Source organism: Otolemur garnettii, unplaced genomic scaffold (genome assembly GCF_000181295.1).
Source record: "Otolemur garnettii isolate 467f Iridium unplaced genomic scaffold, OtoGar3 scaffold00043, whole genome shotgun sequence".
Classification (NCBI taxonomy): Eukaryota; Metazoa; Chordata; class Mammalia; order Primates; family Galagidae; genus Otolemur; species Otolemur garnettii.
Genome location: NW_003852438.1, coordinates 6,866,282 through 6,894,217, shown reverse-complemented (window position 1 = coordinate 6,894,217; position 27,936 = coordinate 6,866,282). Strand labels below are relative to the sequence as shown.

At 50.8% G+C, this 27,936-nt stretch overlaps 2 protein-coding genes across 4 annotated transcripts; both read left to right on the top strand.

Moving 5' to 3' along the window:
• Positions 1-1,242: 1,242 nt before the first annotated feature.
• KRT79 (keratin 79) lies at positions 1,243-12,543 on the top strand. Its single transcript, XM_012805524.1, has 9 exons — positions 1,243-1,724; positions 3,532-3,752; positions 5,070-5,130; positions 5,252-5,347; positions 9,660-9,824; positions 10,039-10,164; positions 11,188-11,408; positions 11,987-12,021; positions 12,299-12,543. Exons 1-9 carry the CDS (start codon positions 1,248-1,250, stop codon positions 12,502-12,504), a joined length of 1,608 nt encoding a protein of 535 aa, XP_012660978.1. The 5' UTR covers positions 1,243-1,247; the 3' UTR covers positions 12,505-12,543.
• A 5,119-nt stretch (positions 12,544-17,662) lies between these two features.
• On the top strand, positions 17,663-24,958 carry KRT4 (keratin 4). 3 transcript variants are annotated; one of them, XM_012805522.1, is made up of 10 exons: positions 18,041-18,362; positions 18,402-18,604; positions 20,163-20,377; positions 21,406-21,466; positions 21,844-21,939; positions 22,489-22,653; positions 22,902-23,027; positions 23,631-23,851; positions 24,106-24,140; positions 24,248-24,958. In XM_012805522.1, exons 1-10 carry the CDS (start codon positions 18,098-18,100, stop codon positions 24,433-24,435), a joined length of 1,575 nt encoding a protein of 524 aa, XP_012660976.1. In that variant the 5' UTR covers positions 18,041-18,097; the 3' UTR covers positions 24,436-24,958. The 3 variants fall into 3 exon arrangements, with proteins under 3 accessions (XP_012660975.1, XP_012660976.1, XP_012660977.1); XM_012805523.1 differs by having other exon boundaries at positions 18,041-18,323; positions 24,248-24,951; XM_012805521.1 differs by having other exon boundaries at positions 17,663-18,604; positions 24,248-24,952.
• Positions 24,959-27,936: the final 2,978 nt, after the last annotated feature.

The window sequence follows — 27,936 nt, the reverse complement described above, 5'->3', positions numbered from 1 at the left end:
TTGCAGCCATCATTGTTGTTTGGCAGGCCAGGCTGGATTCGAACCCGCCACCTTAGGTGTATGTGGCTGACGCCTTAGCCACTTGAGCCACAGGCGCCAAGCCAGAGGGGCAGTTTCTAAAGTGACCTCCACAATGCCCCCGGCCATTTGATGTCTCCATGTCTTCGAATGGGGACGTGTTTGGTCCCAGCAGCCTGAGGTGCATAGGAAGTGGGGGGGACTATGTGAAGTGATTAGAGGAGACCCTCCCTCTCTAAACCAAACATCTGGCTCCTGGTGGGCAGGGAAGATGGGAATGATGGGCTGCCACTTAGCTTCTTTGGGCTTTTGTTGAACACCTGCTTCTTGGATCTGTGCCTATCTCCAGCCAGCATGGGTGTGTCCTCTACCCACCTCCGGCTCCCTCCAAAGTGGCTGGGAGCTTGCAGGAGACTTTGCCATGGGGCAAAGGGTCACTGGTCTCAGGTGATGGGTGAAGCCCCTAGGCTTCTCTTCAGCCTCATGAAGAGTGTGCTTTGCCCCAGGCTCCAGAGCTCTTCCTGAGAAACCCAGGCCTTTTGTACTTCTTCCTCAAGTGCCTGGGTGGGCCCTAAGGTTGGCAGTGACCACCCTCTGTCCTTAAATCCACTTTGCCTTGCACAGGGACTGTCTGCTAGTGTGTGACAGACTAATTTTACACTACCCTGTTGCCTGCGACCCCCACTGGGGCCTGTGAGGAGCAGTGAGGCTGTGGGCTGGAGAGTGGGAAGGGAGCAGGCCTGGGCACTCTCTCCAGCAGTGCATTGCCCAACGCTCCTTCCCTTCCCACTTGCACAGCCTGGGGCCCTGGGCCTGGGCTTACAACAGGGACCTGGGACAAACCCCACAGAACAGAGCCCCATTGACAGGGCCACCAGGGCTGTGTGGGAGCAGACCAAGTCAGCCCCTGGGTGGTGGGGGTGAACGTGGGAGCCTGTATTATCCTGTTCCAAGAGCGCCTGAGGGGGGAGAAGGCGGCATCCTAGAGGTAGGCTCAGTCCCAGCTCTGGAGCACAGGTGATAACGGGGAGTGGCTCCTTCTCCTGCTGGGGGAGAGGGCACTCCCCAGCCCACAAGGCCCCTCCTCTCCTCCTGGGGCGATGGGGCAGGAGTGTCTGTGGGACCTCGGAGCTAGGCCAGTTGCAAAAAGATAAAAAGCCCATTGCTGGCCCAGCAGCTCACTGTGTGCCCTCCCAGCTCTCAGCCTGCTCTCCAGCTCTCTGCCAGCCATGATGTCCTCCAGGTCTCGGCAAACATACTCCACCAAAGGGGGTTTCAGCTCCAACTCTGCTAGTGGAGGGGGTGGGTCCCGGGCCCACACCAGCTTCAGCTCGGTGACAGTGTCCCGTAGCAGTGGTGGTGGTGGTGGCACTCGCTATGGCCCCAGCAAGGGTGGCTTTGGCAGCCGGAGCCTCTATAACTTGGGGGGCAACAAGAGCATCTCAGTAAGTGTGGCTGGAGGGGCCTCCTCTGGGAGGGCTCTGGGAAGCTTTGGCCTTGGCAGCGGGGCATTTTCTGGCCTGGGAGCCAGCAGGCAGACATTTGGGCCTGCCTGTCCTCCTGGTGGGATCCAGGAGGTCACCATCAACCAGAGCCTGCTGACCCCCCTCAACGTGGAGATTGACCCAGAGATCCAGCGGGTGCGCACCCAGGAGCGGGAGCAGATCAAGACCCTCAACAATAAGTTTGCTGCCTTCATCGACAAGGTGGGCTGAGGTAGAAAGAGGGGCCCTTGGAGTAGAAGCCAGGCTGTTCTAGCCCATGTTGTCTGGGGCAGAGACCTTGATGGAGAGACTTTAGACCTGGGCCTGGGGTCTGGGAGGTGGGTGGTGGAGATGGTCTCTTGGGTCTTTACTGTGACCATGCAGGTGACTCTCTAGTCTACTCATGAGGCCTGTTGGCCAAACCCACCCTGTGCTGGTGTCTTTCCTATGGCCACCATTAATATGACTCATAGCAGCCTTACCTCACAATTGAAAAATGGACTGTCCTAATCGTTCCCCTTAGCAGGGTGGCCTCATTGCCTTCTGCCTATTTACAGCAGTGGAAACTATGGTTCAAGTGTCAAACAAGCTGTCCAAGGCTGAGGGCATGGGGACCTGTCTGTTCCATTCTTTGAGGCTTGGGGGAGGCCTGAGGACATGAAGTCATCAGAACACAGTTGGGGAGGGTCCTAGGGGAATCTGTTACTTCCCCTTTTCCTCGTCCCTGTTTGAGCCAAGAATTGCAGTTTGGGATGGGTAAAGAGGACAGTGGTCACGGGGTCACCATGCCTGGGGTGTGGGGTTTGACCTGTTGCGGGTCAGTGTCCTGCCTCTGGGTAGATGAGGGCAGCCCTCATACTGCTCCCTGGTATTTCCTGGTCCGTTTTGCTGGTATTGTCCACCTTGGCCCTGAGCCAAGGCACATGGGCAGTCTCTGGTGGATGACCTGACATTGGTTCAGTGATCTGTGCTTTTCTAAAGAACATTCACATTCCCTTTCTCATGTGGTTTCCCGAGGAGTCAAGGTAGGTGACATTGTGTTCATTTTTTGATGTGAGAAAACTTGAAGTCTAGAGAAGTCAAGTGACTTGCCCAGGGTCATGCAGCTAGTTGGAGGCAGAGGTGGGACAGGGCCCAGGTCCCCAGACCTCCATGGTCCTTGACACTAATGGGTGTTGTTGCTCACAGCAGGTGGCCTGTGTGCTGCTCCCAGGCCATGTGGCCCCAAGGGCTGTGGAGGTGAGACCTGGAGAGACTGGATGGCAGAGGGTGAAGCCAGCTGCTCCGCCTACTTCCTCACCCTCTCCCCTAGTGACTTTTGGTTTTTCTGTGGGACTGTCCCAGAGGTCAAACAACTGCAACTTTTCTCAGGTTCCCAGAGTCAAGGCCTGAGAGCTAGAGATCTGAGAGGTTGTTTTAGAATCCTGGAGGGGCAAAGACCCCCCAAGGGGCCTGTTACACTTCACCGTGAGCCTCCTTTTGAGTCTATGAAAGGAGGCTAGGCATCAGTATTTTTTAAATTACCTTTTTTTTGGGAAAAATGTCAAATTTACAGAAAAGTCATGAGAATAGTATGGTATACTTTTTTATACCCTTTCACCCAGAAAGATTTTTTGACATTTTAAGCCTTTTTTGTGGTTAAACATTTGCTGTTTTCTCTTTCTGAGAGATTGTGTGTGTACCTACGTTTCAACCATTGATAGTGATGCAGAATTAGGGTTCAGAAACGCTGGTCCAGCCCAGTTTACTCAGGACAGGTGAGAAGGGAGCCCCAGAGAGAAGTGATTTGACCAAGGTCACCGCTTAGTAAATGACTGTGCTGGGACTTTTAGGTTTATTAACTCTCTAGAGTCCTTCTTATCAGACTGGACTGTCATTTCCAGCAAAGATCATTCCCCTCAGGGATGCCCACCCTCAGCAAGGTGTAGGCACTGCTGCACAGCCCTGTGACACCCTGGAGGGACCAGTCTGTCTTGGTCCCTCCTGTGGCTAGGAGAGACATTAGCCCACCCTTACTGCTCTGGCTCAGGTGCGGTTCCTGGAGCAGCAGAACAAGGTTCTGGAGACCAAATGGGCGCTGCTGCAGGAGCAAGGCCAGAACTCAGGAGTCACCAGGAACAACCAGGAGCCCCTCTTTGAGGCCTACCTGGGCAACCTGCGGAGGCAGCTGGACAGTATCCAGAGCGAGCGGGGGAGGCTGGACGTGGAGCTGAGGAACATTCAGGATCTCGTTGAGGATTTTAAGAGCAAGTGAGGAGAGCTGGACAGGCTGGGGCTGTGTGGGGATGGGGAGGGGCAATGTGGGGCGTCTCCCCGGAGAAGGCCACCCTAGACAGAGCTAGTGCCTTCGGGTGCTCAAGACCTGGTGCCAGCTGGAGAATTGCTACTTTTGTTTATGTATGGTTTGTCATTTTAAAGTCTTGATTATAAAGTAGGGAGAACAGGAAAATGAATTCCTGTGTTAGCATCTCTCAGCTTCAATAATGATCAGCTCACGGCTGGTCTTGCTTTATCTCTAGCCTCCTCACTTCCCTACTTCCCTGTGGTCTTGAAGCAAATCCTGACCATCCTATCACTTCATTCATGAATATTTTACTAGATGTACATGTACTCACATAGTTCATGCGTATAAATTGACTCAATCAAATGTAAACATAATGCAATACTCAGACCTAAAAATTTTAAAACAAGAGTTCCTCAATGTCATCAAATATCCAGTAAGTTTCAAATTTCCAATTGTTCCATAAATGTCACAAATTAAAAAAATACCATTTGTTTAACTCGAAATCAGGTTCACATATTATGATTGGTTGATACATTTACAACTCGAAGACTCAATTTTTAAAATAACTTTCCCTACATTTGCCTGATACACTTTAGAAATGGGTAATTTCTTTTTTTTTTCTTTTTTTTTTGAGACAGAGTCTCAAGCTGTTGCCATGGGTAAAGTGCTGAGGTGTCACAACTTACAGCAACCTCAAAATCTTGGGCTTAAGTGATTCTCTTGCCTTAGCCTCCCAAGTAGCTGGGACTACAGGCGCTTGCCACAATGCCCAGCTATTTTTTGGTTGTAGTTGTCATTGTTGTTTGGCAGACCCAGGCTGGATTCAAACCTGCCAGCTCTGGTGTATGTGGCTGGTGCCCTAGCTGCTGAGCTACACGCACCAAGCCAAAATGGGTAATTTCTAAACTTTAAAGTCTCAGTAAAAGTGATTGGGGAGGAGTTGGTTGCCTTAAGTGACAGCCTGCTATTGAAAGTGGATGCAAAGGTTAGCTGTGTGGCCCATCTTCACTGGCTCCCCAAGTCTCTTAAGGGCTCAGATCCAAAGGCCTGGTGGCTCTTGATCACCACATTACTGCACATATTCCGTGCTCTTTCCTCAAAAGCAGGGGGGGGAGAGAGAATGTTTCAACAAAGGCAGTACCGCAAGTTTCCTTCCTGGTCAGCTTCTGTAAAGGTGTTCTTAGCCAGTGGAAAACCCATCAGGGATTCCTTAATCCAAGTATGTTCAATACCTGAAAGGCAGAACTGGGCTGGGCCCAGCCTAAGTCTTCCATGTGTAACAGGTATGAGGATGAAATCAACAAGCGCACTGCTGCGGAGAATGAGTTCGTGGTGCTCAAGAAGGTGAGCAGGGTGGCAGGGAGTGGGGGAGGGGTCCCTTGGCTGCCAGGGTGCTGGGGCAACTCAGAGAGAGGTGAGACCACTGGGGGTCTTCCATCAGCCTCACTCTCTCCCTCACCCTCAGGATGTGGATGCTGCGTACATGACCCGAATGGATCTGCAAGGCAGAGTGGGCACCTTGACCCAGGAGATTGACTTCCTGCAGCAACTCTATCAGATGGTGAGTTGCCCAATGGGCTGGGAAACTTGTCAGCATTTACATACAGCATGGAGGATTCTCCATGGAGGACTGATTTCAATTCACCAGTGCAGCCTACTTGGTAGAAGATGGAACCCTGACCCTTTAGTTAATGCGAGCTTTCCTGTATGTAAGTGCTTTTGATGAGCAGGGCCTTGGCCAAGTCTCTTACATAATCTTCTCAACAACCTCTCAGTGCAGGTATTATCAAGGATACTGGGGCTCAGAGCAACTTGCCAGGGTCTCATGACTAGTAAGAGGCATTGCCAGAATTTAAACTTGGTTCTGTTACATTGTCCTCTTCCTGCCAGTATATAATGGAGCAAGGGAGGAAGGTGCAGGGATGGGCAGAAAGGAGGGACTGGGATCCTAGGTTGGAGCAAGAGGTGGGGTATGAGTAGTGGATAGATCAAAGCATCCAGGAGGGGGCCCAGGAGACAAGGGGGCTTTGAAGACTAAGGTGAGAGGGTTGAACTTAACATGAACTGATCACAGAATCACAGACTATTAGGATCAGCACTGCCTCAGGTCAACCTATCCAGTGTGAGAATCCTTTCTATGATATCCCTGGCAGATGTCCACATAGCCCACTTGACTACTTCTTGTGCAGGGAGCTTGCTACCTTTCAGGGTCAGCATTGCCATTGTTGAACAACTTTGTTAGAAAACTGACTTGAACTGGCCCTGACTTTGCCTCCTGGCTGCACATATCCAGCTGTCTTCCATGTGACATAGGTCTTGCATATGACAGCCCTTTAGAGGTCATGATGATTAGGGGATGATCATGTCAGAAAGTTCAGGAAACAGAGTTCTTAGTGAAGTATTCACAAAACAGAGGGGTGTGGAAGGAGGCTCCAGATGTAGGCTTCCATTCATGCAAACGAATGGTGCATTCTAGTTTGCTTATTACCTTTAGAAGCCACCTTGCAAAGCTGGCTTCTTAGAAAACCCCTGGAATTTTTCACATGAATGTTTTCAAGAGAGACATGCATCCATTCTCCTCCAACTTGCTGTGTTTGGATAGTTGAATTTTTGAAGCTGAATGTAAGATTATTCCATTTCTTTCCTGTGAAATGCTTTTGTGGTTTCATCCCATCATTGTAAGCCATGTAGACACTTTGAAAACTTGATTCCCCTAACCAGGGAACTAGTGAGGCCCAATTTTAGCTTCTCTGCAGACGTGATATCCTTGTAGCTCAGATATTGGGTAACATTTCAGTGTAAATCACTGATATACATGTTAAGGCAGTCAGGACCAAAAAGAGTCCTGTGAGTCTTCAGTGGCAATTTTCCACTGGGATATCCCTCCATTAATCAACAATTTGTGGTTATAGTGGCTTAGCTATTTTAAAATCCACTTAACCACACCATCATCTGGACCACATTTTTCTGTCTCATTTTAAAAACATGCTATGAAAGTGGTCAAACAACGTCCATGGCAGGCCTTTGGCAGTTTGGTAACATTATCACAGAAGAAAATGAACTCCTTTGGTTTGACTTTTCCTTGATGGCTTCATGCCTCCCGCACACAGTTTATCATTCATTCTATATGTTTTAGAAGGCTGACATCAAGTTTGATTTGGAGACTTCTAAGTCTCTCTCCTTTCAAAATCAGGAGGCTTCCTGAATTTGGGGTTCTAGAACGTCTCCTCTCAAGGACCACTAGGTGCTCCCCAACAACCTCTGAAGGTTGATCCTTTGGTCTGGGCCCCTGAGATCTCCAGCAAGGCTGAGGCCTCTCCTGGCCTCAGAGTCTGTCTTGGACTCCCATTTCCTTCCAAGCATTTTCCCTGCCTTTTCCAGGTGACTACTCTCCCCCTTGATGGCCTTTCTGGGGTCTTCTGTGGGGACTAGCCCAAGGCCACCTTCCTGTTCTTTTGTTTTTTGAGATAGAGCCTCAAGCTGTCACCCTGGGTAGAGTGATCTGGCATCACAGCTCACAGCAACCTCCAACTCCTGGGCTTAAGCGATTCTCTTGCCTCAGCCTCTGAAGTAGCTGGGACTACAGGGACTACAGTGCTTGCCACACCGCCTGGCTATTTTTTTTTTTTTTTGGTTGTAGTTGTCATTGCTGTTTGGCAGGCCCAAGCTAGATTTGAACCCACCAGCTCTGGTGTATGTGGCTGGCGCCTTAGCTGCTTGAGCTATAGGCGCTGAGCCCACCTTCCTGTTCTTGCTCAGTGGTCATCTGGCAGCCTCTGTCCTCTGGCTTGAGCACATCTTGCCTGCATTGTTCTTCAACATCTCTTCATGGTCTATCTGGGTGGCGCCTGCTGGGAAGTGTCCTGGGCCGCTGTGTTGAGTTTTTAGACGCTTCCTCTGTTCCTTCTTTAATGGGATCACTGAGGGTCATTCATGGTTGAGAGCTTCCTTGTCCCTTCTTGGGTTCTGTTATCTCTCCTCCTCTTCTCTGAATGTTTAGGAATGGGCTTTTGTACTATCTAGGGCACGTGGCGGTAATACCCGGCATTCCTTTTCTTTGCTATGCCTTGTTCATTGAACACATATTTACCAAGTACCTTTTATGAAACAATAAAGAGTGAGTCTGTTCTTGGGGAGCTGGGCTCTCAAGTGATGAGAGTCATTTTGGGGACAAGAACAAGCTGCAGTGGCACATGGGAAGGCTGTGGCTGACCCTCCTGGGAGGGCTGGGGGAGCCTTTGGAGGAGATGACATTTGAGTTGGATCTTGAGGGAAGGTCAGGACTTCCAAAGGAGCAGCAGGAAGGGCCCACCAGCTAGGGATCCCCAGCTGTGCAGCACCCCAGAGGCATGACAGGGCATGGTGCATTTGGGGACCAGTTACTTTTTGGTGGGCTGGACACCAAGTTTGTGGGAGAATTAGATAAAGAGGTGGAAAGGGAGGGAGAGCTAGGAAGCAAGCCAGGTCAGACCCTGTCAAGGTTCCTCCTCCCAGTGCGTCCCAAGGTAAGAATGAAGGCCAGAGCCATCATTCCCTGGCTGTCACCTGGGCTTGGTCATCATGAATGCCACTCAGTATGGCATTCAGTAGTTGATTTCATGGTCTGGTTTTGGCCAAGCCAGATCTCAAGGACATTCAGAGGGTGAACCACCCACCATTGGGACCTCAGATGGCAGGAGAGAAGCCTCTGGAGCCACCCTCTGGCCTGGGGGTTGGTGGGATCCCGGTCCTCCTCCAGCAATGCAGTTCTGCCTCTCTGGGTCCTGCCCCTGGTCTGGGCCTGGCAAGCGTGAATGTGCTTTACTGAGCAGCCACCAGGTCTATCCAGGCCTTAATCCTCACAGCAGCTGCTGGGGGAGGTATCACCAGGGCTGTTTCACAGACGAGGGAACTAAGGCTTCATGGGGCTCAGTGGTGACCTCACCCACTGAACGTCAGGCTGGGGACTGGAACTTGGGCTTGTTTGTCTCTAAAACGCAAACCTTTCCCCAAACCACAAAGGTTTTAGTACTTAGCTCCCCCACTCCCATTCCATCTTTTAAAAGGCAATCTAATTTAACAATTTAAATCTACGTCCATATGGATATGGGTTTTGGCTTTGGTATTTCTCTTTCTTTTTTCTCTTTATTTCTATTTCTGCCTTATCTCAGGTTCTGGCATCAGTCCGCTGAGATTTGAGACTGAGCTCCTCACTTGCTGGTTTGGGGTTTGGGGTGAGCTACTTGCAAGTAATGAGATAGTACCCCTCATTGCCTGGCTCTGTGCCTGAGCTTTTGTGGCTGCAGTTGTGCTCTGCAAGTGAGCGCTGTCTCCGTCTAATCTGTTACAATCACTGGGGCTGCTGCTTAGGGCCCGTGTGGAGATAGGGCCAGGGTGTGGAAAGTGTTGTCTTTTAGAGGGAGCCTCTGAGGAGTGCTGAGTGGGTGAGTGATTTGTCAGGATCGGGCACTAGGGCAACTTGTTGGCAGCCTGTCAGGACCAGTGCAGGTGGTTAATGGCTGGTGCTGGACAGGGTGCTCCACCTGGAAGATGCCTTTTCCCAATTTGCACAAAAGCACCCTGTGGGCCTGCCTGTCCCACAGTGTGTTCTGAGGACTAAAGGGGCTGAGTGACTGTGCTGTCACAGAGCTGGCACCACTGCTAGCACAGGCCTTTAATCTCTTAGAAGCCTACAAACAAAAATAAAGGAAGCCTGTAAAAATAGGAGTCTGAGGAGCCCCATTTCACAGGGAGACTGAGGCCTTTCCTTGCAGTTGTGACTTTGCTCTAGGTACAGGCCTCCTGATACCCGCCTGGCGTCCCCACCTTCCATCACCTGTTGCCTCTTGGGGTTTAGGGCAGAGGCACAGTGGTAGCGGTCTCTGTTTCTTCAGGAGCTGAGCCAAGTACAGACTCACGTGTCCGACACCAATGTGGTCCTCTCTATGGACAACAACCGCAGTCTGGACCTGGACAGCATCATTGCTGAGGTCAAGGCCCAGTATGAGCTGATTGCCCAGAGAAGCCGAGCTGAGGCTGAAGCCTGGTACCAGACCAAGGTGAGAAGAATATTGGCTCAGATGTGGGGCTGGGATTGGACATAGACCTTCCTCCATTGAGAGAGACGTAGATTGTGGGGACCCTTGGAGCCCCAGGCAATGGGTATACTCAGCCTACCTAGGGGCTTCCAGCTGTGAGGGTGGGCTCTGGGCCAGTAGTTACCCATGTGGCTGAGATTGTCTGAAAACTCACTGCTACTTCTTTGGCCTCCAGTATGAGGAGCTGCAGGTGACAGCTGGGAAGCATGGGGACAACTTGCGGGACACCAAGAATGAGATTGCTGAGCTCACGCGTACTATTCAGAGGCTGCAGGGTGAGGTGGATGCAGCCAAGAAGCAGGTGGGCTTCTTCCTGGGGTTCTGGGGCTCAGGCCTGGGTATTGCAGATCCAGAGGGCCTTCTCATTGTCATTCTGGGGGGCGAGACCTGCTCTTCTCTTGGTGGATAGGATGGATTCACTTAAATACTAGACAATCAAGATCAACAGGCTCCTTGGGCAGTGCCTGTAGCTCAAAAGAGTAGGGTGCTAGCCCCATATGCCGGAGGTGGCAGGTTCAAATCCAGCCCCGGCCAAAAACTGCAAAAAAAAAAAAAAAAAAAAAAAGAGAGAGATCAGCAGGCTCCTTTGACAGGGGAGGGAAGCACTTGTTCAAGGTCACACAGCATGTAAGTGATATAGCAGATGGGATGGCCTCCTTCAAGGACAGCATTCCATCTCCAGGAAGAGAGATGTGTCCAGGTCACAGATGCTAACTCCATCTAAGGTATGCCTAAAAAGTGTGGATTCTTCTCCAGATTAGAATGAAGAATTTGGTTAATAGTGAGGTTGTATTACTTATTTTTTCTTTTCTGAAGCACTGGGCTGAGCTGCAGCAAGAGGGATTGAGGTTAAACTTCAGTAAGAACTTTCCTAGTGGTGCTACATCATCCAGCTTTTTTTTTTTTTTTTTTTTTTTTTTTTGAGACAGAGCCTCAAGCTGTCCCCCTGGGTAGAGTGCTGTGGCATTACAGCTCACAGCAACCTCCAACTCCTGGGCTCAAGCGAGTCTCCTGCCTCCGCCTCCCAAGTAGCTGGGACCACAGGCGCCCGCCACAACGCCCGGCTATTTTTTGGTTGCAGCTGTCATTGTTGTTTGGCGGGTCTGGGCTGGGGATTCGAACCCGCCACCTTAGGTGTACGTGGCTGGCGCCTTAGCCGGTTGAGCTATAGGCGCCGGGCCCATCATCCAGCTTTTATAATAGCATCTCTTGCTCTCAGATGAAGGGGGCAGGGGCGTGGGGATGGTGATACTTGGGTTGAAGGCAGAGAGATGAATAGGATGCCTCTGGAGGGTATCTCTAACACTTCCCACCTCCCGGGCAGTGTCAGCAGCTGCAGACAGCCATTGCAGAAGCAGAGCAGCGTGGGGAGCTGGCGCTCAAGGATGCTAAGAAGAAGCTTGGGGATCTGGATATGGCTTTGCACCAGGCCAAGGAGGACCTGGCCCGGTTGCTACGTGACTACCAGGACCTTATGAACGTCAAGCTGGCCCTGGACGTGGAGATCGCCACCTACCGCAAGCTGCTGGAGAGCGAGGAGAGCAGGTGGTGGTCTCTCCTGCCCTGTGAGGGTTGTTCCCAGGCTTACCTTGTGGGAGAGCCTGAGTGGTCTGCTCTGGGGCATGGTAGGGGAGTGAGGGGAACCAGGAAGTGGGTTCCTAACTCATCCCACTGGAGAATCTCCCACTCCGTCTGCTGCCTCTGCCACTCCTGGCCTTGGTTGACACCACCCTCATTAATCTTAAAGAATGAAGCTTCCTCTTCCACTCTCAGATTTCACCACCAGAGGAAGCTTTGGATAAAAAAATCCATCATTTCTGTCCTTGGGGAAGGCGCAAGAAAGAGCAAGTGGGCAGATGCTGGGCAGCTCTGTCTGGTCCTGGGCCTGCTCCTGCTGTTGACAGGGTGGAGCAGGGAGGGTGGGGGTGGTATGGTCCCAGCAGCTCCGCCTCCTCTGTAGGTTTTAGGACCTGGGCACAGTCAAATGCATTGATGTCACCTGTCTCTGGGTCTTGTCATCTGGGCCCACCAGAGTGGCCTAGTATAAAGTCAGAGAGTGGGAGAGGGATTCCACCTGGGCTCCTGGGACATTGACCCTCTCCTGGCCTTTCTGTTTTCCCCAGGATGTCTGGAGAGTGTCCCAGTGCAGTCAGCATCTGTGAGTATTTGCTGCCCAGTCCCTGCCCACCCCTGGCCTGGCCCCAGAACTTGACTGTGTTGGTGCAGCCTGTTCTTGGCCCAAAGCACACTCCCTTCATTCGAGCCCCTGGGGATATGGTCAGAGGGCTCCAGACATGATCATCCTGTGCAGGCCTCTACCTATTTCCCAAGGCTCTGCTGCCAGATTTTGTTGGGACCCTTCACTGACTTCTGGGTGATTCCATCCCCTCCTGGCATGCACATCCAGACTAACGCAGACCCTTTTTGCCTTGCAGCTGTGACAGGCAACTCCACCACTGTGTGCGGAGGCGGTGTGGCTGGCTTTGGGGGTGGTGTCTCCTTGGGCGGGAGTGGGGGGGCCAGCAAGGGCGGATTCAGCACAAGCCTGGGCTACAGCAATGTCAAGGGAGGGCCGGTGTCTGGAGGCACCTCCATCCTGCGGAAGACCACCACGGTCAAGACGTCCAGCCGGAGATACTAGCTGCTGAGCCCTTGCAATCCTCTCCCTGCCCCTCTCACCTACCTATGTTGCCCTCCCCACCTCCCTTCCTAGGAGCAGGGATAGCCTAGGGGGTCATAATCCAGCAGATTCCATACCAGGCTATTTGCATATCATTTGCATTTTGATATTTCAGAGGCTGAAGTTGACTCAGGTTTTCTCCTTGGTTCAAGTCACTAGCTTGAGTGATGTGATTGGGTGATTTGGGGGTGACTTTTTGACTTTTGAGAGGAGGCTGGATTTCCCAGGGCATTATGGCTTCTCTCACTTCTCTGCCTGTCTGCTCTGAGTTCTGGGCAGGCTGGGGAGGAGGGAGGGGAATTGGGAGCGATCCCCAAAGACCCTTCAACTTCTCTAGTCCCCCCAGCAGACCTAACCCCTCCCTGAATCTATCCACATCCCTCTCCCCTGTCTGTGCCTGCGATGTGTCTCAATAAACAACTACAGCCAGCTGTCTGTGGCAGCATTCTGTCCTGCCTGGGAACTGAAATTGTGTCAGTTGATTAATGCCCCAAAGGGCACCACACCAGCTTACGCACATCAGCTCACTACTATCCTCACTCTAGGGCTTGTGCAGAGTTCCCAGGAGGAGACTGAGGCTCAGAGGCAATATGGAAGCTGCCCAAGGTAGGGCCAGATCTGAGTGACTGCCTATTACCCAGCGTACCCTGTGGGCCTATTTAGCCCTCCACTAATTCTGTGGGGCAGGCAGGATGACTTGTTGAGTGGGGAGAGCTCAGGCTCCAGAGCTAGGTAGACTTGGGTTTAAATCCCAGTTCTACTGCTTACTAGCTGTCTGACCTTGGGTAAGTTATTTAACCTCTCTGAGCCCCAGTATCCTTCTCTGTAAAAGCAGGGTTGTGATAACAACATTTGTAAAGCATCTTGCTTATGGGGGCCTCATAAGAATTGGTCCCTATGTTTCCCTTCCCTCTGCGTCTGGATTCCCAGCTCATCCTCGTGGTGTCAGGTGATTTTTCTCTCAGCCCCCACACCCATCGTTAATAAAAACCCACATTTAATTGGATATTGCAGTTTACAAATACACTACTTGGCCTGTGACCTTCACAGCGGGGGCTCAGAGAGGGAAGAACTTGCCTAAAAGCCACAATAAGCTAATGGCAGAGTTAAAAATAATAGTTTTATTGAAATTATATTTAGGGCTTAAAAATGGAAAAATAGAGACTGTTTTAATTGTCATAGAATAAACTGAGATATTAAATCACAGTCTAGGGGGAGGCGCTAACGATAACATGTTGCTCAGAAATACCTGTTGAAGGATGGGACTGCCCCGACTCAGGGGTTTCCACACTGAGCTCCTAGAGTCTGAACACCCCAGGGGCTGCTTTCAGGGGTCAGCAGGTGCAAAGGCTCATGGCCTCCTCCTCAGCCCCAACCGGAGATGTCTCCTTGTCTATTTCATACATGGGTCTGTGCATGTGATTTTGTTTGCAAGATGGTTTTGCTGTCAGAACGTACTGGGAAGCCCCTGCTTGCGCATGCCCAGGCCAGGACCCCAGGAGAGCCTTCTCTCTGGCCCAGGGAAGAGGAAACCCTAGGTATAGACCCCATGCCTGGTTTTCAGGAGGTCCCCTACTCCCATTGCCTTCCCTGGCCTCTTCCTGAAATTCTCACATCCCCTTTCTGCAGAATCTCTGATCCTCATGCTGGTTCTGGCTCTCCAAGAGTGACTCAGGCCCTGCAGGGGCAGTCAAGGTTGGGTCACCCAATTTGGTGAGGGCACCAACCTGGCCAGGGAGGGCAGGAGTGCTTTCCCACACCATGCAGCAGGTTTAGGGCTGAGTGACAGAAACCCTCAGGATCCTATAATCCCAGGGCTGAATACAAGGGTTTGCCTCTCCCACCCAGAAAGCCCTAAGCAAACAGCCCAGCTCCACACCCCTGTTAGCTGCTCATCCCTCTGTGACAAGTTTGGGAACAGGTGCCAAATCAGGAAGGGTCACGGAGAGCAATAACAAAAGCTATGGTATGGGGGTTGTTGAGTGGGGGTGGGGAACCAGCTTTTAGCTGTTGCTGCAAGTAGCTGCATCTTGTCCCATCATGTGCCTCTGGCCTGGGTAGGAAGGGGACATCTTTTCCCATTTTCAGAGAAAGAAGCACCTCTCTCTGCTTCTCTCAGGCTAGGGCAGTGGTTCTCAACCTTCCTAATGGCACGATGTATTTTCACTGTTATACAGAGGTCGCGACCCACAGGTTGAGAACTGCTATGCTAGGGTGTAAAAGCACTCTCCATGAGAAGTTCTTCCTTATGTCTACCTTCAGTTTCTCATGGTGCAGTTTGAGAATTTTTGTGAGCTTCTGGCAATTCTGATGTGATAATAAAGACACAGATATACCTTTAAACTAGAACTTTCTTCCTGTTTGGTTTGGGTTTATCATGGGATTTGTAATTAAGTTAATTTGGATTTAGTTAATTGGAGGACATGAAATTGGCCCCTCAGGACAGTGTCAGACCTTGTTGGGTATTTTAAAGATAGGGCCACACAAATCAAGCAATCAGTCATGTGACAATAGTAGGGACAGAAAGGAGCTGAGCCATGTCTCAGAGCGTGAAGCACGTAGCACACTGGCTGAGACCCCATTCTGTTCTGGGGGACTGTAAGCTACTGTATAAGTTGCTGATTTTTTTTTCCTGCAGATTCTGTGTGGGACAGAGTCACTCACATAAAACGTTGTAGTAGAAGTTTAAAGTCAGACAGCTAGGACTGGCTTCCCACATCCACTACTTCCTAGCTGTGTGATCTCAGGCAAGTTACATAACCTCTCTGAGCCTCAGTGTCTGCAGCTCCAAAGTGGGCATAGCAATACTTCTTTGGCAGTTTTATCGTGAGGAATGGGCCTGTCATTAAGAAAATCACCTAGTGATCAGCACAGAATGGCAGCTCTAAGTGACAGTCCCTTCTACCCGGTAAGCACCACCACTTTCCCTCTTCTTACTTTTTGACTCAGGGATGGCATCGGCTTCAAGCCACTGTCATGAGCAGCACCTGAATCATGATTGATTTCATGTCATTTATTAGTTCCCCGAAACCCCCCTCTGCCTATTTTTGTTTTAGGCACTAGATGCAACTCAGGCTACAATGCATCTGCATCATTTTCTCCTAGTATTAGAGTGTTACAGCCACAGAGTAGGAGATTCAGTGGACATTCCTCTTACTTGCGAGCCATCTTGGGGCTTCATCTCTGCTGATGCACCTCACCCGCCGCTGCCCCCTGGCTAGCCCATGAAAATCTCCATAAAACTCTCAGGGGCCAGCAAAGAATGAAGCAGTGAGTGGGAGGTGCAGAGACCCAGGTGAGGCCAGGGGGTCTGGGCTGTGATCCCTCACTCAGGGTGAGACCCTGGCTGCCCTCCCACCTCTTCTCTAGGTGGGAAACTGGATGTCAAACCTCAGCTCTCCAAGGGGGTGGCCCATAGGTCTGAAGCCCCTGGAGACCTGGAGCAAGGTCCCCTTTCCTTCCCAGCCTTGCTCACTCCTCGGGGCCAGGGTGGCACAGGCAGGTTCAGAGTAGTCAGTTCCATCAGGTTTGTTCAGGCGCCCAGCTCAGGACCGGCTGTGGGACAAATCAGGCAGGCTGACTCCATGCCAGGCAGAATGGGGTGAGTGAAGTCTAGTGCTGAGACTCTGGGGCCAAACTGCTGCGGATTTAATTCCTGGCTCCACCATAAGCTGTGGGGGACACTGGTTGCTGTTTTTGCCTCTCTGAGCCCAGGCCATCCTCTGCAAGCAAGGCTCAGATGTCCAATGCATAGAGTCTCTGAGAAGATTAGTTGACCAAGTGTGACAGCATCCGGCAGAGCTGAGAATCAGGGGAAAGTGGCTGAAGGACAAGTGAGAGTCCAACCCCTTCCCAGTGGGAGATGGTCTGGATCCAAAATGCTCCCCACGGGCAGACTGACGCATCATTTGAGCATTCTCCTGTGGACGCTTGATGGGGCCTGGGTCGCTGGTTCTTATGACCACAGCCCCTCCACCCTCTCTCCACTTGCTTAGAGGGCAGAGGCAGATCAGAGGTAGGGGTGAAAGGGGCTAGGGGGAAGGGGAGAAGGGAGGAGGTGGGGAGAGAGAAGGAGCTGGCTGAGTCTGTCCCGCTCTGGCCTTCCCTGCAGCCCCATTCCTGGAGTGGGTCTGCTGACCACTCTCTCCTCAGCACTGGCCTCGGCCTCTGCCTTGCCCCTTTGTATGGAGGGAGCCATTTCCTTTTACTCTGACTGCCTTCATTCAGCCTGTGGGAACCATCTAATGCTGTGACTGCTTCTCCTCAGATCTGTGGCCATTTCCTCCATGAGGGATTGAGGAGTGGGGGCAGAATTCAGATTCATGGAATTTGTCATTGACAGGGGCAATGGCAAAACCTGGGAAGGAAGAGAATGAATGCCTTTGCCCCGCAATGTGCCAGGCATTGTGGGCATACCATCTACTACCTGTGAGGCACATGTCCCATTTTTCTCTTTTATAGATGAGAAGATGTGTTCAGAGAGGTTAGGTGACTTGCTCAAGGCAGCACAGCGAGTTAGTGGAAACAGGTGGGATTTGAACACAAATCTGTTGCACTCAGTGGGGGAAAACTTAAGTTAGTGCTTAAAACCAGTATTTTGCATTTGAAAACATAGTTCTGAGAAGGGGCCTGTAGACTTCACAATTCTTTTTTTTTTTTTAAAGGGTTTATTTATTTATTTATTTTTGAAGTTTTGGCCAGGGTGGGGCTTGAACCCATCACCCCCAGTATATGGGGCCGGCGCCCTACTCCTTGAGCCATAGGCGCAGCCCCGACTTCACAATTCTTTCAAAAGGATCACCAGTGCCAAAAAGTTATAAACTCCTGCCTGAATGCTGGGGCCATTATGGAAAAGCAGAATGTGCTCTGTTCAGTGGAGTCAAGCAAACAGCCCAGAAGCAAATAGCGTAGCAGCTGCGGCTGCTGGAGGTGCTTATCTAGAATTCTGCAAGCATAGAACAGTTGTGGGCCTGAGCGGCCACATGTGTCCTGCAGGCTGAGTCAGGAAGCCAGGATTTTCTTAGGGGACGTTTTTTGCCTCCTTTTCACCTCTGTCTACTCAGTACCTAGGCCACACCTGGCAGATTCTCAGTTGTGCACTTGAACCCAGAACTTCTGGTCCAAATTCTATGGGGTGGCAGAGTGGGCCATGGGGTGTCTTGTCTGGCACAGGGAGCTGCACTGAGGCTGGTGACAGGGAGGGGCAATGGGTGGGGGCCTGGAGAGCTGGGCCAAGGCAGGGGCCTCTGATCCAGGAGGCCCTGGGGCACTATTCAGGTTCTTCTAGAGGGGAGTGTGATGGGATCCCTAACCTGTGCCCTCCGAATGACTTCTGTAGGTGTGTTTGGTGACATGCTCAGCAGGTGTGAGAAGGATGGGCCTGTGCCAAGGGCCAAGCCCAGGGATGTTTTAGATTTTTCCCTTTATGCCCCTGCAACCAAGCCCTGCTGCTCCAGCACATATAAGAGACCCAGGCTGAGTGCTCCGGCATTCACTGGCCTGGCCCCTCTCGCTTCTCTCTGATCGCTCCCAGTTCACTCTCCTCTTTGCAGCCATGATTTCCAGACAGCAGGGTGTCCGAGGCGGGTCCCGAGGCTTCAGTGGTGGCTCTGCCGTTGTAGGAGGGGGCAGGAAGGTTGCCTTCAGCTCAGTCTCCATGTCTGGGGGTGCAGGCCGCTGCTCTTCTGGGGGCTTTGGCAGCAGGAGCCTCCACAACCTTGGAGGGAACAAGAGCATTTCCATGAGTGTGGCTGGATCCCGACAAGGTGCCTGCTTTGGGGGTGCTGGAGGCTTCGGCGCTGGCGGCTTCGGTGCTGGTGGCTTCGGCGCTGGTGGCTTTGGTGCTGGCAGCTTCGGAGGTGGATTTGGGGGCTCCTTTGGTGGCCGAGGTGGTCCTGGCTTCCCCGTCTGTCCTGCTGGGGGCATCCAAGAGGTCACCATCAACCAGAGCCTGCTGACCCCACTCCATGTGGAAATTGACCCCGAGATCCAGAAAGTCCGCACTGAGGAACGAGAGCAGATCAAGATCCTTAACAACAAGTTTGCCTCCTTCATCGACAAGGTGAGCTGTGTCCTTGGCTAGAGAGGGTGCGGTAGAACCAGGGTTCCTGAGTCTTGGCATCTCAGACCAGAGCCTGCCACAGACATTGGGAAAACCACTGAACATCTCTGGGCCTCAATTTTCCAGCTGTTGAAGGGAACCACTACTCCGAGGCCTTTTCTTTTGTCCTCGGCTTAGGGGAAGATAGGATGCTCAAGGCAGTTAAATGTCCGGAGTCCCCTGGACATGCTGAGTGACACTGGGCATATCATTTGGCTTTTCTGGCCCTAGTAGCCCCAGCTATAAAGTGGGTTCATCATTTCCCTGCTTTCTCAGATTTTGTTTTTGGAAATAATGCAACTTTGTGAATAATTTAACTATTGGCGCTTCTGTCCTCCAAGCAGAAGAAAACCAAGCTGATTGTGCAAATGAAAAGCCAACTCCAGTGGGAGGTTCCAGGTCTCTCCAGGACCTTGTGAGATTTGTTTTTCTTTACCCTGGAATCTGAGAAAAAACTGCTCACTTCTGGATTTGTTTGAAGAGAGGAAGAGATGGGTCTCTCTTTTTTTTTTGGTTGCCCAACTTTCTTTATCATGCAAGGTCCAGAGTTTCAAGTCCTTTAAGCTCAATTACAGTCAAGTATGATTGATGATAGGGAGCAGTCTGGCCTCAGAGAGCTGAGTCATCCAGAGATTAATGATGGGACAGGTGGGCACAGCACTTGGGTCCAGGCTGCCCCAGCTCACCAGGCAGCAAAATCTTAGCTTCCTAGATGTTTGGGACAAGATTGAACAACTTTGGAGTAGATGGAGTGGGCATATTTGCTCTTCCTGCTGGTTTGAACAAACTCATGTAGCTTAAGGAGGCTTTATGGCACCTATAGGCCATACAGATATGACAGCAGGAAGAAGGGCTCTTCGGTGCCTCCTCCTCTCATCTTACCTCATTTCACTTTTTTGGTTCAAAATGTGGTCAGCTTCCCTGACCTCCTTTACTTTCAGTTCTGCAGCACATGGAGCGGCAAAGTCATGCTAGGCTGCTACCTTGGCTTATGTGCCTAGACTTTTCATAGAGAGAATGTTTAGAAAAGAAGCTTGCAGAATGGAGTCTACCTGAGACTCAGACTATGTCACAGGGACGCCCTAGGTCCATTGATGAGTAAGATTATTTTAAAAGTCTTTTGTGAATTTATCTTTCTTTTGCCCATGTCAGGACCACTTTGGATGCAATAGCCTCCAGACTGGGGTATCTCCTAATTTTATTTTATTTTATTATTTTGTGGAAGTTCAATGTTATTCTTTAGTAACTCATGCCTGGGCCTTTAGATTCCTATGGTCGGGTAGGAATAGGAATCCTATTGCTGCACCGTCAGGCCCTGGTTGTGCTCTATCTCCACAACCCACATTGCTCACACTGATCCTAGTGAATAATGCCCTGGAGTTACAACTTGGTGGCTGAACTTGGGTGGCTCTTAGGCTGCCTGGCTGGCTTGGGTTGACTGGGTTGGTGTTGGTCTTGGCTTGCTCACCTGCCAAAGCTTCAGGCCCTCATTAGTTGGCTGGTGCCTTTTCCAATACAGGTGCGGTTCTTAGAGCAACAGAACAAGGTCCTGGAGACCAAATGGAACCTCCTCCAGCAGCAGACAACCAGCACGTCCAGCAAAAACCTTGAGCCCTTCTTTGAGACCTACCTCAGTGCACTAAGGCAGCAGCTGGATACCTTCATCAATGACAAAGGGCGCCTGCAGTCTGAACTGAAGGCCATGCAGGACAGTGTAGAGGACTTCAAGACCAAGTACGTGGGGAGGAGGGAAGGGACGCCATCCAACACATCTACCCAACCATGCTCCAGGCTCCCCAGACTCCTTCCCAGAGGTTTAGGATCTCAGGCTCTGAAGAGGTCCTCAGGGGACCAGGAAGGTCCTTTAGTTTTCTATATTCACATAGTCACTTTTTTTATAGGGTAAGGTCTAACCATGAAAATTAGTGATAGATTCAGGGATCTGGGTTGGCTGTATACTAACAAGATATGAAATGAAACAAATGAAACGAATGAAAAGTAGTATAGTGTGGTCAGAAGAATACAGTTTGTAGAGAAGATGGAGCTGGTTTGAATACTGATTCCTCACTTACTAGTTATGTGACCAAGTTGCTCAACCTCTCTGAGCTTCAATTTTCTTCATCTTCAAAATGGGCATTATATTCATCTTCAGAAAGGGTACAACTATGGGTTGTGAGAATTAAATGAAATCAAATGAGATAGAGAAAGCATGTAGTCTAGTGTAGCATGTATGGTGAACACCCAATGCATAGCAGCTCTTATACTCAATATGGATGAGACTGACAAGATAAATATCAGCCCCCCGCCATTCATCTACATACCACACAGAAAGAATGGGAGTGTTGGCAGGTTCCTGAGCATTTAATCTGCCAAAATGTCCAAAAGGACAGCCCTTTCATGGACATAAAATCAACTAGATCAGTGGTTCTCAACCTTCCTAATGCCGCAGACCCTGTGGGTCATTGAGAACTGTTGAACTAGATCATTGCTATGTCTTCTCCTCACATCTCATCTCTTGAAAACAATCGTGTTAAAGCTTGGGTTTCATGTCTCTGAATAAACCAGGACCTGGTCTGGTACTTTGCATATGGTAATTACTTTCTAGATGCAGGTTGAATGAATAGCTGTGTGAACAAAGGAAATGCAGCTAACTACCTGGATATTTCCAAATCTTTGCAAATGTTTGAAAACTAGCAGCAGGGATTGGAGAAACTTTAGCTCACAGTGGGCTTTGGCCTCTTCTTTCCTGTTCCTGTCTCTAGGTATGAAGATGAAATCAACAAACGCACAGCAGCTGAGAATGACTTTGTGGTCCTCAAGAAGGTATGAGATGAAGGATGATGGTGGGGATTGCCTTCAGGGTGCCCCTGAAGTCCTGGGTTTGGTCCATCTCAGCCTCATCCCCCCCTCAGTTGGTGCTATCTATATCTATGCTATCAAAAAAGTGGGTAACTGAACCAATTTCTAAGGAATTAAGACTGGGCTGGGAGGAAAGCCTGTTTGGATAATTAACTTCTATGTTTTCAGGTAGCTTTAGGGGCAGAATATATCAAATATTTAACAATTGGCCCCCTAATACCTTGGCTGGTGCTATATAGTCTTTCCTAAATGGTGCTGAGAACACCTTTGGGGATGACTTACCTCCCCATTCCCACCATAATTCCTGTCCTTTGTCACTCATTTTCCTTCCTCTTTTGTAGGATGTGGACGCTGCCTACATGAACAAGGTGGAGTTGGAAGCCAAGGTGGATGCCCTGACTGATGAGATCAACTTCCTGAAGGTCCTGTATGATGCGGTGAGGGCTCCATCCATCCACCCCTCCATTCTGGGAAAGGGAATGCCCCATCCGTAAGGCTTCTGGTTGAGATTCAGAGTTCTTTGAAGGACTCCAGGCAATAGGTTCTGAGCAAGGCCATTGATAGAAGGGTTTGAAGAGAGAAACTTAAGTGGTAGTTTTGTAAAACCCGATGTTATTTTGGAAGAGGTGATTAGATCTAAAGATTGCATGGGATAGAATTCATTACTAGGTAGCATATTCTGGTGAAGTGGGTCCCTTCCTTCCCTTCCATACAACTTACTGAGCACCCTCTACATCACACATAGAGTGGCTTGTGACTGGGGACAAGTGAAGACTAGAAGCATTGTTTTCCTGTCCTGAGAGGTCATCGACCACTTGATTTCTACTTGGAAACTTACCCCTCTCTCCCTTTCCTACACATTGGCAATGCCATCCCTGCTTCCATCTGAGCCCTATCCTAGCCATTTCCATGAAAATAGCAGTTACTGATGTCAGAGGTCAGTGAAGACTCTTCTGGGAGGCTGACAAGAGATACTTGCCTTTTAGGAACTGTCCCAGATGCAGACCCATGTCAGCGACACATCTGTGGTCCTCTCTATGGATAATAACCGCAGCCTGGACCTGGACAGCATCATCGCTGAGGTCCGTGCCCAGTATGAGGAGATCGCCCAGAAGAGCAAGGCTGAGGCTGAGGCTCTGTACCAGATCAAGGTGAGGGGTGCGGATTTCTCAGGGGGTTCAAGTGGCTCTGGAGACTCTGCTCTTCTTGTCTGTGAACAGGCGATTATCAGCTTGAGCCCAGGAGCAGCTGGAGACCAACAAATTCTCCCGGGCATTGCTGATCCTGTTCTGATTTGGGATTCCTTGACATTTTGTGTTGTCCATGGCACCTGTGGATATTCTGAGTTCACTTGAGAATGGATCCTATTCATGGTTCCCTATGTCTCCTTGGGTATTAGGTCCAGCAGCTCCAGATCTCAGTGGACCAACATGGTGACAACCTGAAGAACACAAAGACTGAAATTGCAGAGCTTAACAGAATGATCCAGAGGCTGCGGGCTGAGATTGAGAATGTCAAGAAGCAGGTAGGTGTCCTCCTTCCAGCTGAAGTGCAGGGCTTGGGTCCCAAGGTGGATGTCTCCATAGTGGACACATGGACAAAGCATCAGGCCTGAAGACCCTGAGGTTACCTGTAGGGCCACGCTCAGATCTTTTCAGCAGATCTTTTCCTTGGCTCTAATTCACTGATTTGGTTACCTTTGTCTAATCCAGTGGTTCTCAACCTTCCTAATGCTGCGACCCTTTAATACAGTTCATGGGGTGGTGACCCCCAACCATAAAATTATTTTCATTGCTGCTTCATAACTGTAATTTTGCTACTGTTATAAATCATAATGTAAATATCTGATATGCAGGATATATTTAGGCGACCCTTGTGAAAGTGTCATTCGACCCCCAAAGGGGTCGCAACCCACAGGTTGAGAACTGCTGGTCTAATCAGTCTGGTAGGGGTACTGGCGGGCTCTGGCTGCAGTGAAGGAAATGCAGAAGAGTCAGAGAAGGTGGGGAGAAGGACAGGCAGAGTCCTGACATCTTAACCCAAGGAAAGCTGGCCCAAGAGAGGGGATAGATGGAGAAGCCTTGAAAGCAGGGCCCTGGTGACTGCCTGTCCATTGCCCTGTCCACAGTGCCAGACTCTGCAGGCGTCCGTGGCCAATGCTGAGCAGCGTGGTGAGAACGCTCTCAAGGATGCCTACAGCAAGCGCACAGAGCTGGAGGCTGCCCTGCAGCAGGCCAAGGAGGAGCTGGCGCGGATGCTGCGGGAATACCAGGAGCTCATGAGCGTGAAACTGGCCCTGGACATCGAGATTGCCACCTACAGGAAGCTGTTGGAGGGCGAGGAGTGCAGGTGGGTGGGGCAAAGCAGGGCAAGAACATGGGGGAATAGGGCAGAGAGGTCCAGGGCCATGAGTTTGCACCTCGGCGGGGCTGCCTGCTTCAGTGCTCTACTGGTGCCTTGTGAACCAGGGCAGTGTAGATAACAGGTTCCTACTTGGCCCTTCAAATCTGGAGGCTCAGGATGGGCTAGGTGCTGGTGACGTGCTTGTTGAGTGAAGCATAGTTCTGGACTCATGGCTCACTGCCCTTTCCCTCCTCCCCTAGAATGTCTGGAGAATGCCAGAGTGCCGTGAGCATCTGTAAGTACCTTCTGTCCCTGCCATGGCTCTTCATTGACCCTGGTCTGGGCTGAGGCCCCTGGTTGTTGGCCCTGTTGAAATAACTGTCTTTTGCCTCTTTCCTGCAGCCATGGTTGGCGGTGGTGTCAGTGCTGGCAGTGTCGGCAGAGGATTAGGAATCTCCTCTGGGTTTGGCCTGGGTAGTGGATTTGGCTCTGGCTCTGGAAGTGGCTTTGGGTTTAGTGGTAGTGTCTCCAGCAGTTCTGGAAGCAAGATCGTCTCTACCACCTCTCTGAACAAGAGATCCCTACGGTAGAGAAGATGAGGTTCCTGCAGACCCCTGAGCCCAGCCGGGGCCAGCCCTGGTGTCTCTGTGCTCCCTTTGCTTGGCTTCACTCCCCCCACCCCTGGAGCTTGTCTTACCACTGTCACCTCTACTCTCCTGTGAGCTCTCTCTGCTCCAGGGTGATCCTCTGTGCTGGGATGGGGACTCTACCTTTTTGGAGTTTGGTAGCTTTTTCTTAATTTGGGCCTGGTGACCCACCTGGAATGGGATTGATGTCAGCTGACCTTTCACCTCCCATGGACAGAGGAGAAAATGGCCAGGAGCTTCATCTCCAGAGTTATTAGGGTCACATCTGTCCCCTCCCAGCCCAATGCCATTTTCTACCAGACCCTGGATGTTCATCTGTACCAGGCCAAACTCATTCTCCATTGCCTTGCAGCAGGCCTTGCAAAGTTGGGTCAAGCCCTACTCAGTGCCCCCACTCTGCTCTTCCTACTCCTGCTATCCATCTTTAGGTGAATCTTTAATAAAACGCTTTTGTCATTCATTCTGAGCAACTGTCTTTGTTCCCTGGGGAGAAGTTTCTAGTATTCCGTGTAATCAGATAATTTTGGTGCAAGTGGGTGCTGGGGTCTGAAGGATCTGTCTGTGCAGACTGAACTCATCCACTAATTTCTCAGGTTGCCCAGGTTACTGAGGGAGACACACCATGCATAGAGGCTGAGGCTGCCTACAGGGCAGGTGTGCAGACCCAGGAAACAACCAATTGTACACCCATTGTATAATGGCCTCTCTGGGCAGTGCCATCTCAATGCTGACCCTAGAGTGAAGGTGCTTAAGTCTGCAGGTGCGGGGTGTGTGATGTGTCGGGACAGTCCGCAGGTCCCCATTCACTATAGAGCAAGAGGTTACAGAGGCTGTGAGAGTGTTTCTGCTTGGCATCTAGCAAGGCCTCCCTATTTTCACAAAATTCCATGCACAGGGCTAAATCTCACTGAACCAACAGGGCTTTCGGGTACCTTTTCAAGGTTCAAGGAGGCTACAGTGGATGAATGGAGGCGTGCCAGCTCTTGTCCTCCTGAAGCTTCCGCGGGCTGCTCTCTTCCCTACTTCCTCAGTCAGGGGTCATGTCTGTGCTATCCCTGAGAGGCAGGAGAATGGCAGAGTGAGGCGGGTCCTTTGGAGCAGCAGAGGGAGAAGCTGCCTGACTTCAGAGCAAGGGGAGGACAGTCAGAGGCGGGGTCTGAGTAGAGCCTCTGAGGACATACTTTTTCTTTACCGATCAGGAGATACCTGGAGCAGCACAATCACCCCTTCCCAGAGGATTTCACGGCTTCCCATCTCAGTCTGACTTGAGTGCCTCCTACCGCAGATGCAAAATCTGCTCCTGTTTGACACACAGTTGATGCTCCCCACCCTTGAGCAGACTCTTGATTTCTCCAGTGCAGGGCCCTTGGGCCTACCATGTGGACAGAAGGACACGTGGTTTGCCAGTCACTGCCCACAAGGCCCTTGCACAGACCCCAGGCAGGCTCAGGGCTGCCCCACCTCTGGAAAAGAAGGCACAGAGCCACAGAGGGTTGAGCCCAGGGGCCTGTGCTCTCTGGGCAGGGGCCTTGTGCTGTGAGCAGCCGCTCCCTGGGGTGGCTCTGTCCTTCATAAGCCTGGCCCTAATCTCCCCATTGTCTCAGGGCTGCTTGAGCCCCGTGTGTCAGAACAGGAAGTCAGGAGGCTTCACTTCTTCCCACCACTGTGCTCCTCCCCTGGGAAAATGCTGAATTGGCTTTTTTGTTTTTGGGGTTTCTGGGGTGGTGAGGAGGAGTTAGAGGGTTGGGTGCAGGGGTGGAGCTTCTCAAACTCCACCACTCCGTGCTGGCCATGCTGAGAGCGACTGAAGCAGGTCCCAGCCCCCCGGGCGAGGAGGGTGGGCACAGGCTGAGCTTCTCAGCTGAACTCAGTGAACACGCAGCAGAGCCAGGCCTCGGGCATGCAGGTGTCTTCGGAAAAATGTGTTTGCATTTGTGGGAAAATGGCTGTATGAGTGTGTTTGTGTTTGTTATTTACATAAAAAGACTCTTGTTTTACCTAAAAGAAGAAAAACACTCATGTTGGCCTCTCTTTCTGGAACAGTCCAGGGATGTGGAACCTGGCTTTTCTTAACACGCAGGTTCAAAGCTGGCCAGCCAAAGGGGATTATTTGGGGGAAATGCCCTGCTGAGATAATGGGCGCCACCCTCTCTCAGATCCTTTGAGTTGGACTGTGGCCAGCTCCCTGTGCTCAGGGGAATTAGCGAGCCACAGGCTGCTCTTACCTGCCCCACTGGAGACCCTGGGCTTTCCTTTTTCTGTTATGTGCTTCCCCTCTGATGATAACAAAATCACTTCTCACAGCTGAAGGGCCCAACTGTGGCCTGGTGAATCTTTAGCTCAGTTTATTTGGTTCACCTGCCCTGACCCCCGCCCCCCCCCCCCACACCCCTGAAGCTCTTGGCTTCCAGCTCTGGCCGCAGCTCTACCACAGTCTGGCACAGGCTTCTCTCAGCCTAAGCAACTACTCCAGATAATTCTTGCCAACCCTTCTGAAGTCTCCCTCCCTTATTGCCAGTAAAATCAGAAAGATATAGCAAAGAAAGTTTTACTTAATGTCGTGCTGTGGGATTATGGTTTAGCTCACTGTTGGGACCCAGGCTTTGGGTTCTAAGCCTGGAGGGCCCCAGAATGAGGCTTGCTAACTCCAATGCCTCGGGTGGATGTTCAGAGTTCAGTGAGACAGCTGCCTGGGCAAGTGATTGAGGGAGCTGTGTCCTCTTTTGTGACCCCTCAGGACGTGGTAATAGTGGGCCAACCCAGAGACAAAGAGAAAAGAGCAGGCTGAAGGGAGAGGACATTTTAGTACCTGCTCTAGTTTTTTTTTTTTTTTGGCCATATTGCAGGTAGGAGCTGAACAGTCTCTTTATTCCATGAAGACAAGGCCAGGAATACAGAGCTGTGGCCATGGAGGGTCTTGTTGATGGTGGGAGCCCCAGGACCCAGGCTCATTGTTGCACATGGTTTTCTGGTTGACTTTGGGTCAAGGTAAGATTGTTCAGCATCTGCAGTTTTTTTACTTTGAGTGTTGTGTATTTTTATTTTTTTCAAGATAAGGTCTCACTCTGTCATCCAGGCTAGATTGCAGTGGCATCATCATAGCTTACACTGCACCCTCAAACTTCTGGGTTCAAGTGATCCTCTTGTCTCTGCCTCCTGAGTAGCTGGAACTATAGGCAGTGCCGCCATGCCCTGCCAATTTTTCTATTTTTTTGTGGAGATGGGGTCCCACTCTTGCTCAGGTTGGTCTCAAGCTCCTGACTCAAGCAATCCACCTGTCTTGGCCTCCCAGAATGTTGGAATGACAGGCATGAGCCATAGTACCCAGCTGAGTGTTGTGTATTGGATCCTCAAAAATTTAGGAAAAGGTAGATGAGCGGCTAGATAAACTGGGAAGTTGTTTTTTTGGAGAAAGGGTTTTGATTATTTGCCATTCACCCATCC